Raw genomic sequence first — 12,870 nt, forward strand, 5'->3', positions numbered from 1 at the left:
GTGGTGATGACAGCAGTTTCCTATGAACATCACCTAATGCTGTGCCACTATACTGTGCATACGATGACACTCTGAAGGCTGCTGGGATCATAACAGCAGTAAGATGACGGAACCCAGCACCCTTTCCACAGAGAGCTTTTTCTGCAGAGCGTGGACAATTAAGGAGTCATAAATATCCCCCTCACAGGACGAAGGCCTGAAGTGAGGTAATGGGAGGCCATAAAACTAGAGTGCTGAGAGGTCTGCAGCTTTGGAAATAGCTGAGAACCATGTTGACGAACAACAAAACCAACTGGTATGTTTGAATGTTTATTCTACATACATTTGGACTCTGGTCCTATGGACAACGATGGAAACAACTGGAAGAGACATTCATGACGCCCTGCAGAACTCAAACCACTCTGCAGAGAGACATGTGATGTGCACACCCGGAGGAAGCACCACCAAGCTGAGATGTTTTTGAAAATGTTACTTTTTTAGTTTCACTATTAAATTAACAATTTCTTTGGTTGCTCGTAAGATGCAGTTTGCCATGAGATGAGCTCAATGAATGGGGTAACTGCTAATACATTTATTAAACTGTGTACCTTTTCAGTAATTTAGGGTGATTTGACATATGCTGAGTAAAAAAATGTTTGCATTGAAACTGTCAGACATGAGGTATTCATAACTGGGAACTTTCTAGCATAAAGGTCAAAAACGGGGGAAATGTTAGATTTGTATTGTTGATTGTCATTTATGCTTAGAAATATTTACTTATATATGCTTAGAGTTTTGTAATTAGTTGTAGATTGGTAGAGGTTTTGATCCTTGATAGTCTGCAAACTTTGTGTGTATTAGACAGCACTTTGGGAGCATGAGAGGTCATACCGTGTCTTATTATTTTATGGTAGGATTAACGTAGTTGCGTCTGTTCTAGTCTAAGTGCTCTTTGTTTAGATGAACTGCAGGACTTCCTCACCGTGTTATCTAGGATGAACCATCTAGGGTGAGGGGGAGGCTACCCTCTTCCTGACCAAGGATGTTTGACCCTTTGATCAGCAGTCCACACACACACACACACACACACACACACACACACACACACACACACACACACACACACACACACACACACACAGGCAAGGTACTCTTTGTGTATGTAGACGTCATATGTTAATGAACTTATGCATATTCATGTAACCTCAATAAAAGGACAGTGATACGGGAGAACGGACGAGAGCTACTGGGGTCAAGCGAAGGAACGGCGTTTGTCTGGTTCTCTCCCGTGCACGAGTACCATGAAGAAGTTTGCCTACTTGTGTCTTGCTTGCAGTGTAATTATATTGTCTTAACGTTCCAGCGAATAGGTTTATGCTACAAACCTATCAATAGGCACCTGGGCAAGCCGCTGCTTGTCAGTGAACGGTCCATTTACCTTGGAGATTCTCAAGATGAGATTATGTATAAAAAATTCCATTATTAATGAACAGTTAATGCACGCAGTGGTTCTCAAACAGCATGGCACGCCCCACTGCTGGGGTGCAGAGCTCTGACAGGTGGTGTGCAGGTTACCTGGCAGAAAAGTCATGCAGAACTACTGTTTACCATCGGAATCGCTTCTATGGCGGAAAGAAGAAATTTGCAGCAGTTATGTTAATAATATGCGCATCTGCTGAAAAGCTGCAGGCGTGTGGACGTCAACAGCCGCAATAAAGAAGTGTACTGAAAAGTGCGAACGGGTCTGTCGCGCATCGTTTGCAGTGATGCTGAAACCCAGGACTGGGGCACGAGAGACCCGACCACGTGTTCGCACTTTTCACTACTCTTCTTTATTGCATCTGTCGACTTACACTCGCCTGCAGCTTTTCAGCTACAGCCTACACACACCAGCAGCAACGACAGGACCCAGTTCATTCTGTTTTAAGCCGGCGAGGCGTGATTGCAGAGGCCGCTCAGGTGCGCCCGCCTCCCCCACAGCCACGCTGCAGACCACGCCCCGCCACAGCTCTGCAGTCAAAAACTCTCACTAAATTTCATCTGTGTTCACAAGTTTTATAAGACTAACACTGAACTTTATTCCATGTTTGGCAACGTTCACATTCTGTTTCACTTGTTGTTTGCTGAAACTGCTGAAGGATTCACCGTGAATGAGTTTATTATCCAAATAAAGTTGCAGCTCGGCTTTTCTGTCATTGCTTTGTTTAGATGAGGTGTGAAAATCTTTCTTCCTGTCATGTGAGGATGATGTGAAAAGTTTGAGAACCACTGAGTTAATGTAATACTTTTGTTAAACATAAATAAAGATGAAAGTCTGCAGTTGAATCACATTTTGATTGTGAAGAGAAACTGATGTTTGTGGTGCAAATGCAATGCAGAAGTGTAAGCAGTCACAAATTAGAGAGCTAGATTAAAAATAGCAGCTGGAAGCTGTCTCGACATGCCATCGAAGACGATCAGCGACATTTAAATCTGATGATGTTTTTATGGTTCTTTTCCCAGAACCATAAATACGAGCAGGTCACAGGAGTTGGTCCTAAAGCTTTTGACATTGCCCCCCTGCAAAGCTCTGCCTAGTGCCTAATGACTGCCATGGAGTTAGAACCAAAAGAAGTTATTGAATACAAAACAACAGAAAAGAAGACTGAGTTTCATTTCCAGGTACACAGCAGAGACTGCATGTTCCTGATTTGCTTGTGATTCTTCCACCTGCTGCAGTTTACTTCCACAAATCTAGAGGTATGAGTTTGTCTCAATGTTTGTACTTTTAAGGTCTAAACTACAGCATTTCAGGGGGCTGGCAATAAACATTTAAAAAGATACACAATTAAACTCCAAATGAGACAAAAAGAACTCCTATCCTAGCGATGTGAGGTAAATGATCTACAAGCAACAGGACAGAAGCTGAGAAGACTTCTGAAAAGGGAGAGAGAAGAACTGATTGAGACTACGTTGAAAAAACAGTCCTGAGGGAATACTCCATTTGCAGTGTTATACTTCTCAGCTGCACTATTGCCTTTTCATTAGCTGCGCATTTAGCATTCATTACAGATCCATTTCATGCCTTTAAGGCCGGCCTCACTGCCCTCCCTCTAATGGAGCCAGCTCCACCAAAAGCTAAGGAGCAGTTTTCCATTTGCTTGCTTTTGATCTACACTCGAACATGTGCGCGCACACACACACACACACACACACACACACACACACACACACACACACACACACACACACACACAGATAGATGTGCTGTCCTATTCATGTGCAAAGACACTGGCTTTGTTTTTTATATGGACAAACACATACAAAACACATATGCATGTTTTAATCTGCTCAACCTAAAGATTTAAGTTTGCCAAGTATAACACAGCTGGCACAAAGTGTTACATTATTTTTACATTGCAAACTTATTCACAGACAGAGAGATCATACTCAAAGTGTCTTAGCTCCCATTAAAGTCCTCTGATTGATTCATTACCTGTGTTTCAGGTATGATGGGGCCATCTTCAGGTGAGCTTCTGTAAAATGTAGACAGAGGAGAAGCAACAATGACAGGACTCGGTCTGATGAAACCACTCAGGTCACAGCTGGGAATGTCATTTTCCTCCTGAAACAGCCAGACACGACATGTGTTGGTCACTGAATATGGAAAGGTGAGCTCAGCAGTCACAGCACTGATTCAATTATTCATTTAACCCGAATACATCTGTGATAGAAAGAGTAAATGAAACAAAGGTCGTATCTGCATATTCAGTGCAGTGTCAACAGTCAGACCCTCAGTCGTTCACCTTCTTCATCACAAGCGTGTCCATCACATAGAAGACATTCCACGGCACCCAAACAGTTCTGTACTGCGTGAGGAAGGGAGCACGCTCAAAGCTCAGTGTGAGGGATGCCCCGCCATTGGCCAGAAGATCAAACCTGTCAGCACATCATCGTCAAACAAATGTGTACAGTGAGTGCTGGGAAACAAGACGTGTGAGTACCATGCAGCTGAATTATACAAGCTTTAATAAGGAAAGCCTCTTAATTCACTGTTACAGAATATAAGAGTGGATTTGCAAACTTCAGCAGGACAAAGACTCTTAAACTTTCATTTGTGACGGTGTAATTGGCTCATTAAATTCTGTGAGTGTGCTGATGTGCATCTTGTGTCTATATATTGTGTGCATTACATACCTACAGTTGGAGTGTGTGAGCACGTTTGTTTGTGTGCAGGTGTGTGTGTTCAACAGTGACTGAGTGCGTCCCTGTGAATCCAGTGCATTTTAAAAAGCGTCTTCCCCACACGCTCACACGTTCTCTTCAGCTGACGTGAGAATGAAGAAGCTGTGTGAGCTGAGGTGGGAATGTAAGAGCACAATGTAGATGTCATTCTCCCGTTGTTGGCTGTCCGTTTTTGTGTTTGTGTGTGTTTATGTATCTTTGTGGGGACCAACACTGTTATGGGGACAAAATCCTGGTCCCCACAAGTTAAAGGTGTTTTTTAATGTCAGGGTTATAATTAGGTGACAGTTAGGTTTAGGCTAAGGGATGTAAAAACACGGTGTGCACGCGTGTGTGTGTGTCTGATTGTGAGGGGGTTACTCAGGAGACCCCCCCCCCCTGCTGGGCATTTGAAAGAATGCAGGTTTCACATTTACATGGAGCTACATCCACTTTTACTTTCAGGATATGTTTCACACACATGCAGATCATTGATATGAAAATGGTTTCATTCTAGTTGTTGGTGGAAACCTCCATGAAGGAGCCCTGTTTACCACCCTGGTCATCAAGTTTATTTAGTGAACAGACGATGATTAACATCTGTTTTAAACCACTGCTGAGAGGAGACATTTTTGGAAAAGGCACAATGTTTGTATAAAAGTGTATGAAAATATTAATAATGAATAAGTACACACATGCCATCCTTGCGTGTTATAGTGTATCCATGCTCAGGATAGTGAACAAATGTCACGTTGACTCCAATCAGAGGTGTTCCATCAGCTGTCAGGACCTGACCTCGAATTATCGACACCAAGCTAAAAAGAGAGAAGAGAGCAGAGAGAACTCGTTTACTCACACTGCCTGCAAGATTTACTTAAAACATTACAAAATGTTTAATGGCAAATAGTTATAATACATAAATAAGCCCATCAAGAAGTGAAATTTCCCTGAGTCCCTGTGGCTGAGCTGGAAAACTGTCTTAAGAGATGGAAACACTCACAGCTCACCGTAGCTCTGCAATGTTACTCATTGTGATCGAACTGCAGAGTCCACTGAGGGATAACTTAAAAAACGACAACGGAGGAACTTCTGAGTAATGCTGATGTCACCACGGTACTTACAGTACATGTTGTCGTTTGCATCGGTGTTTATGTGTTTTCTGTTACTGTGTGGTTATTGTGGAAAAAAGAACCACATGCATCTGCCGGGTTTTGTCGGCCTCGTCTCTCGTTCCCGTGTTCAGTGTTCCCTCTCTCTCTCACCAGTCAGTCATGTTCCCATATCTATTTTTTCCCAGTCCAAGTGTCAAGCCTGCATGTCTTGGTCTTTGTTGCCATGGTAATCGGACTTCCTGTTTTATTTCCACAGTCTCTCGCCCTCTTCAGTGTGCTCAGTTTTCTCCCTGTCTGATTAATTCCAGCTGTGTTCCCTCAGGTTTCCTGTCCTTATCCCCGCGCTCCTTGCTTGCCTTGTTATTCCCAGTCAGTTCCCAGTTTCAGGTTTTGTTTTCCTGTCTGATGCACTTCATTATAAAGTCACAAACATGTCAGACATGCTTGGATTGGATTTCAGTGTTTTAGTTTTTTCATCCCATTTTACTTGCTCCTGTGTAGAGCTGCTTTCACACACACACACACACACACACACACACACACACACACACACACACACACACACACGCAAATAAAATTGCAAAAAACAAAATCATCTTAAACCCCCAATTTTTCCCCCACAATCATTTGCGATGCTCCATAAAATCCACATAAATATCATTGCACATACAATACCATGACAATAAGCTACAGGCAGTAATCTAACAATTAGCTTTACTAGCAACCAGGTCACAACTGCAAGATGTTTGAGCAGCTTACATTTATTTTCATGTAATTTAATTGGCAACTTGTCATATCTGACATCTAAAGGTAAAATTATTCCAGACCATAGACGATGCCAGATGCTTGACATTTTTCAGTACTTTACCCATGCTTTGCCTGCTATCAAAGCACTGACCTTATCATTTGTGCGCAGTCTATCACCTGAGACACAGCTGACATTTTCTTCCAGAAGACCCTTACATTCCTACAGTTTTAGTCCAAAACCATTCCCTGCCCTGCATCTGAGTCGTCTTTTGTTAGATGTTGAGCATTTCTACCCATTAGAAATCACACGAGTTTTATCTCTGTGGCTGTAAGCCTTATCCTTAAAAGAGTACAGACACACACACACACAGTATATCTGTGTTTTCATGTCTAAAATAATCTTTTACGTTTGCAGGTACATCCCATTAGGGAAACACTGGACACTTTATTACAGGTTTGGTATTACAGGTTCTCCTCTTATGAAATATTCAGTAAATCATAAAAATATGACAAAAGCAGAAAGATTGCCAAACACAATTGCTGTCATGTTTCTTCCCTCTCAGTAGAGCTGCCTTTCAGCCTCTGTATTTGCAGACTGGCCCCTGTCATTCCCTGTTATCACTCTCAATGAATGCTATCTTTGAGGCAGGTGTGGGCAGGAATGGCTTTTGGCAAGGGAAAACAGCAGACCTTGAGCACTATATTTGGATTTTGCTAACATGTTTTATCATTTTCATGCCTACAGAAAGCAAAGCTAAACTACCACTTCTCATATTATGCTAAATAAAAATAGGATACACCATGACCTGCAGGCTTAAAAAATATTAGTCAAACAATCACAGAAAACAAGGACATCAATGAAACCTACTTTGACCTACGACTACAGATCATTTATGCTTCAAAGAGCAGTGCATGAGATATGAATATGTGTGATTTTTCCCTGCCAATGTGCAGGTGGAGTACATGGTTATTGTAACTGCTCAATAACACTGTGTGGAATGATGAACACGGGTGAATCCAGTTACTGCAGAGCTGAACCCATAAAATATGTCATGAAAAAAACAGTTTACAGTAAGATGTCTGCAATATCCAACAGTCATTTACAGCAAAGCAGTGTTTCCATGGCTTGGAATGAACATCTGCATGTGCATGCCAATGTTGCTGCTTTATCCCTAAAATGTAAGAGAAAAAGAAAAGAGAAAACACGACAGAAGACATGTTTACCTTTTATTAAAAGGATTTTCACCATTGATTATGTGAGTCGATTCAGGCCCAACTAGAAAGTGAATGCGCTGGTAGAAAGATCTGGCAGCCTAAGAAAAGCAAAATAAATAAATGGGTAATCTGATGCTGAAAGGTGTCGTCATTTTGTCGATTTCTGACGGGATCTTCTTACCTGTTGAGGAGGCACTGAGGATGGAGACTGGCTGAGCACCTCGCCTGGGTCAGGTGACCCTTTGCAGTACAGCTGATTCTGACAGGAAGGCTGCAGACAGCAGTCTGGATCCATGCAGTCAGCCAAGCCATCTGAAACATGCACAAGCCCTACAGTCACAAAGCTAGCACAGAGTTGGGGAAAACATAGTCGTTTAAAAGCTTTACATGTGAAATCTAATGAACAGCTTAACATGTTTCAGTTCATAGCAAACAAAGGCAGCATAGCATTAGCTGCAACAGCTACATAAACAATTTGTTCAGTCTTTCAGACAGAGGTTTCAATGACCAACAGACGGAAATGTACTAATGCACGTTTAAAATCTGCAGCATTTATATGATTTTATAAACTCTGGTAAGGTTCCTGGAGCCCTTTATATTTTGCATCCAAAAAGCCAGACTTCCTTGTAATTTTTTGAAGTGGTCTTAACCAGCAGGTCTTCAGTGCTTCTGAAAGCTTTTCAATTTTTTCTGCAGACAGCGGCTCCTTTATCACTCAGCTTTAGTGCTGTCCTCATGCGTACGGAGGAGGAGCCGCGCAACAGCGAGTGTCTACAGCCATCAGTGAAACATAGTGGACGCTCTGTCACATTTTCAGGCTGTACTTTAGCCAGTGATGTCTGTCAAACCTGATGGAATTATAAATGCAGGAAAATACGATCAGGTTTTGATCCACCATGCAGCCGATGCAGCGTGTGTGCACGTACAGAGAGACAAAGAAGGTGAGACAAGAAGAGCGACAGAGACAAATACTGTCAGCTGATAGGCTAGAATAATATTTAAAACTTTTACTGTCTCAGAGGTTTTGCTTTAACAATATTATTGTTGTAGTGTCCAGATTGAAACACACAGACAGATAAGATTAGGTCAGACGAGTTAAACGTGTCGAAGGGAGGAATAAGGAGAGCAAGTAAGGAGTCGGGACAGAAGGAGGAGTGCAAGGTAACAAAATCGTTTGTCTCCATTAGTTGATAAAAGCCACGTGTACATTCTGCATACAGTGACATTAAAAACACACACTGACTGACAAAGCAGTCCTCTGATTTCTCTTCCTTTCTTTTCTGTTAACATAGTGATCAAATTAAAAGTAGTCCCAGCTGTGTCACTGGCACAGTGCATATGTTGCTGGATAAAACAGCTGTTAGCTGACATATGTAATGCCTACAAAAGATCCAGTTCCCAGTAGTGTTGGTGCACCTTTCTACGGCACTGTCACAATAAGTTTCAGCATGCATAGATCAACGCTCAAGTTTGTAAATCAATCACAAGGTCGAACCATCTTAAAGCGCATCCTGATTTATCATTTTTCTAAACACTAATGGAGACCAGATTTGAAAAATGACAAAAAAGTAAAAATACTAGAGAGAGTGCAGGTTAGAGGCACTCAGACGTTCAGGCAGCCGTGCCCAGCCTTTACACTTTACTGGAACACAGCACATGAGTGTCTGCCCAGCAGGCAGCAGCACAGTCACCACCTCATCATTTATTCATCATCAGGCATTACTTTGAGCACCCATACATACACAGGCAAAGTAAGTAAGTACTCTTTTGTACTTACTCTCTCCCACTCTAACACAGTGTTGTTATCAGCTCTTGAAGTGATTGGATGGTACAAACTGATGTGTCATTTTTCCTCGGCCCCCTGCAATTTAATGCGTGTGGGAGGGGAGGGGTTTTGAGGGGGTGTTGCACTCACCTGTGCTTTTCAAAGTAATCTCCGACCACTTTCTAAAGCACCTGTCCACTGTTCATTTCTTCCTAATGTCTGTCTTTGTAGTCGTGGGAGGACGTTTGGATTATTGTGTCGCTAACATTTAATATTCTCCTCATCCTGTGTTCATTCAGCCGTCAAACAAATCTGTTCATACATTTAACCATCTGTCTCCCCACTTTTAGTGTATCTACACAAACATACCTCCTTCGTTGTCCTTGCTGTCGGTACATAGTGTTTCCATGGCAACGTGGCACCCCGCCCCTCTCCATCCCGACTGGCAGATGCAGTGCCATCCGCTGGCCTCCAAGGTGCATCGTCCATTGTTATTGCAGAGACCTGGACAACCCTCTGGGCACAGGGGACAAGCACAGTTAGCAAAGTCACAGCAGTGGGAATAAAGGAGGGGACCATGATGACCGTCAGGGTGAAGACAGGCTTAAACCTATATACGTCTTTGAAGTGAGGTGATGATATTTTTGTACTGAATTGCTGTGAGAGGAGATCATTATTATTTATTTAATTTAGGGCCACGTTCATGCTAAAAACGATACATATTCGGAGTTTCCCTCTTGACTTGGAAAAACCTCTGAAACAGCACCGAGACCATGATGGGACGAAAAAGTCAAAAACAGCCAGAGGGGCACTGGAGGCCCCCACAGGACTGAGTCTGGACTCTGCTGCACCACACTGAGCTGACTCTTCAATTCAAACATCTGACAAAACCCACCAACAAGCAAAAAATACACACATGGGCTACAATAAATATTCATCCAAAAGGATCAAATAGAAAAAATAAACAGGACTTAATTTTGGTTAAGCTGGCCTTTGGATTCTGATAGGGCTGAGACTGGGCTGGATCGGTGCTACAGCCAAAATCGATCTGTTTCATTCAACAAATGTTTATACCAGCTGTCAGTTTAGAACATTTTAGAAAACATCCCATCATAGTATAAATGCGGTTTCAGATGCTATTCAGAAATGATTCTAACAGACATAAAAGGTTGTTGGTGTAAAATGGAAATGCACAGAATGCAACGATTTCCAATAATTAAAACTAGAAAGTACGAGTGCGCGATATAAACGATATACGATAGAAACGATATAAATTTGGCCAACGATAGAGATTTTGACTATACCGCTCTATCGTGATAGCACATGTTGATGATGTCATCAAACTGCGCCTGTTTTGGTTGAAAGCATCGCAGCGGCTAAAACCATTATCATCTGCAAATTATGACGGGCAACAGTCACAGCAAAGAGATGAAGCACTCTTGAAATATGGGGAAAGCCAAAAACTGCGCTTCCTCCACTTCCGTAACAAGAATTCATTAATGTTGAATTCTCTCGCAGCTGCTCTGTTCCCATGTTGTTGCAGTATATTAATAACTAACCTCGTATTGTGGATGAATAATCTCAGTTGTTCTCCTGACTGAAGTTTGGCCCGTGTACAGCATCCTGCTATGCGATTGCATTTGTCCCTGACCACCAGAATCCCTCACGTTAACTTTTATCGAGTGGAAGAAAAGTTGGCGTTCATCCTCCAGCTTCACTGTGCTAATGTTATGCTAACATAGCTGTGTCGCTAGCAATCACGTAGCACAACATTATATACCAGCTAGCCCAACTTCAGTAACCCTGCAAACGCCACTGCTGTTTAGTTTTCTGTCTTCATTATTTTGGAAGTGGTAGCAGAGCTGTACGTTTGAATTAGTTTCAAAAATCTCTCAGTCAGAACATGGTATGAAATGTTTAGGTGGAAACTAGCGAGCTAACTTCCTGTTAACTTGTAATTCAATAAATCTGTTTTCATGGATGCCTGGATGTTAAACTTAACTGTTACACCTGGTAAAGCAGCAACGCTGATGATTTAATTAAAGATGAAAGACTTTAGACTGTTTTTAACTTTGACTTTGGGACCTGAAGCAGACGGAGTTTTGGACCCAGATTACTCCGTGAAGCTCCTCACTACGGCAGCCGTAATGCTCTGACATCCATCAAGCAGTGCGGCTTACCAAAGTTGTACTAAAACATTTTTAACAGATTTCTGCAGCCAAAATCGGTTCGAGGTCAGTAAGCACAACCAGAATTCATACATGAGGCACACTCTCGATTTTTGAGAAAATTAAAGGATTTTAAGTCCTTATAGTGTGGAAAATACATTATACAGAAGAAAAGAATATATTGAGATATATATCGTTACCGCACGTGCTTCAAATTATACCGCGATATGGATTTTAGGCCATATCGTCCAGCCCTACTAGAAAGCTGCAAAAAGCAAACGGAGAGGTTGTTTAATACTAAAGAAAACAACCAACCAACTGTTGGTGAGTTGTGGAACAATGTAAGATGTATGTAAAGTATTAGATTCATTAAAGATCTGATGATAGCATCTCAGAGAGGCTGTCTGTCAGAGTAAAGATGAATGACCAGGCTCAGTGTAAGATACAGAGGATCTGCATTCTTCCTATTAAAAGATTTTATTCAGATAAATTCTGTATTGATGGGACCGTATTTGAGGCTTTGGGCAAGACTTCTAAAATCACTGTTACTGGACACGTGAAATGCAGCTGCGTCCTTGAGGCTAAGGTTCAAATAGCAGCAGGTGATGATACTGTGGTGCATTAGTACACTAAGGCCACTAGATGACATCAAGGTAACTTCATCGTTTTTTCCCCAAAACAATAGTTTGTTTCAACATTTGCCACGTTTGTTGTGTGTGTTTGTACTATTTTCACTCTAAATTCTTTTGGAAATAATTGCACTCCGTCTTTTTTCCTACATTTTCTACATTTTCCAAAACTTTAAAAAGTTTATCTTCTCTCTCTCAGCAACTTCAGTACAAAAGTACCAGGCTTCAAAAACCCACACTGGTTAAATTCAGATGTGTATAAAGGCATTCAGCCCCGTTCGATGGACATTTCTCCAATTAATGGACTCACAGACTGACACACAAATAAAACAGTTAATTACAGTAGCCCACATGTGAGAGACACAGACTGGCAGACAGACAGACAGTCAACCTTTGGTGAAATGCACTGATGTTGTACTTTCACATGAACTGCTAGAACTGCCAGCAGCCAAAATGGCCACGGCGTGCTGCTCGGCTTTAATTAGTGCAAAATGAGAAGTTTTCTTTTCATCTGCGAACAAAGAAAAAGAAATGCTGCATAATAGGAAACAGGCCACAGAAACAAACCAAATGAATAAAGGCAAACGAAAAAAGTCTCAACATGTCAAACTGAAGGGTTTGTCTGTCAGAGGAAATGACATCAGAGGGAATTTTAACACCCAGTGAACTGACAAAGACTGAAATTTCCATTCAACAGGATGCTTGTTTCAGAAATATGGATTCATCTGTGCTCGTTCTTCTCGTCAGGCAAAGAAATAACGCAGCGAGTTTAAATCCATGTGAAAACACAACAGGTAGACATAAAGGCAGAGCACAAAGTATAGGGAGGACTGCGCGCTCCACAGACTATACTTTATGCCTCTGTTTGGCATTCCTCATTCACAAAATCGACAGTGAGGCTGGCAATCAGATAGGCTGATTATAACAGTGAGAACCAGAACCAAGCAAAGCCCAGAACAAGGAATGGAGATAAAGACTGGGGGGGAGGAAAGTGAAGACAGATCGAAGACAGGAGGACAGCAACTGGCTTATTTAACACATATATCAGGCTT

At 41.9% G+C, this 12,870-nt stretch overlaps 1 protein-coding gene across 1 annotated transcript in view; it reads right to left on the bottom strand.

Moving 5' to 3' along the window:
- tenm3 (teneurin transmembrane protein 3) overlaps positions 1 to 12,870 on the bottom strand; it is a 184,501-nt gene that overhangs the window by 64,352 nt on the left and 107,279 nt on the right. Inside the window, exons 14-19 of the mRNA XM_085356703.1 lie at positions 9,391 to 9,537; positions 7,438 to 7,568; positions 7,266 to 7,354; positions 4,878 to 4,997; positions 3,765 to 3,897; positions 3,455 to 3,583 (exon numbers count right to left, since the gene is read on the bottom strand). Of these exons, the coding sequence (XP_085212829.1) occupies positions 3,455 to 3,583; positions 3,765 to 3,897; positions 4,878 to 4,997; positions 7,266 to 7,354; positions 7,438 to 7,568; positions 9,391 to 9,537 (749 nt within the window). The remainder of the gene's footprint in view (positions 1 to 3,454; positions 3,584 to 3,764; positions 3,898 to 4,877; positions 4,998 to 7,265; positions 7,355 to 7,437; positions 7,569 to 9,390; positions 9,538 to 12,870) is intronic.

The sequence above is a fragment of the Diplotaxodon limnothrissa genome, linkage group LG6, assembly GCF_057381915.1.
Source record: "Diplotaxodon limnothrissa isolate DT_005_m linkage group LG6, D_limnothrissa_male_GT1.1, whole genome shotgun sequence".
Classification (NCBI taxonomy): domain Eukaryota; kingdom Metazoa; phylum Chordata; class Actinopteri; order Cichliformes; family Cichlidae; genus Diplotaxodon; species Diplotaxodon limnothrissa.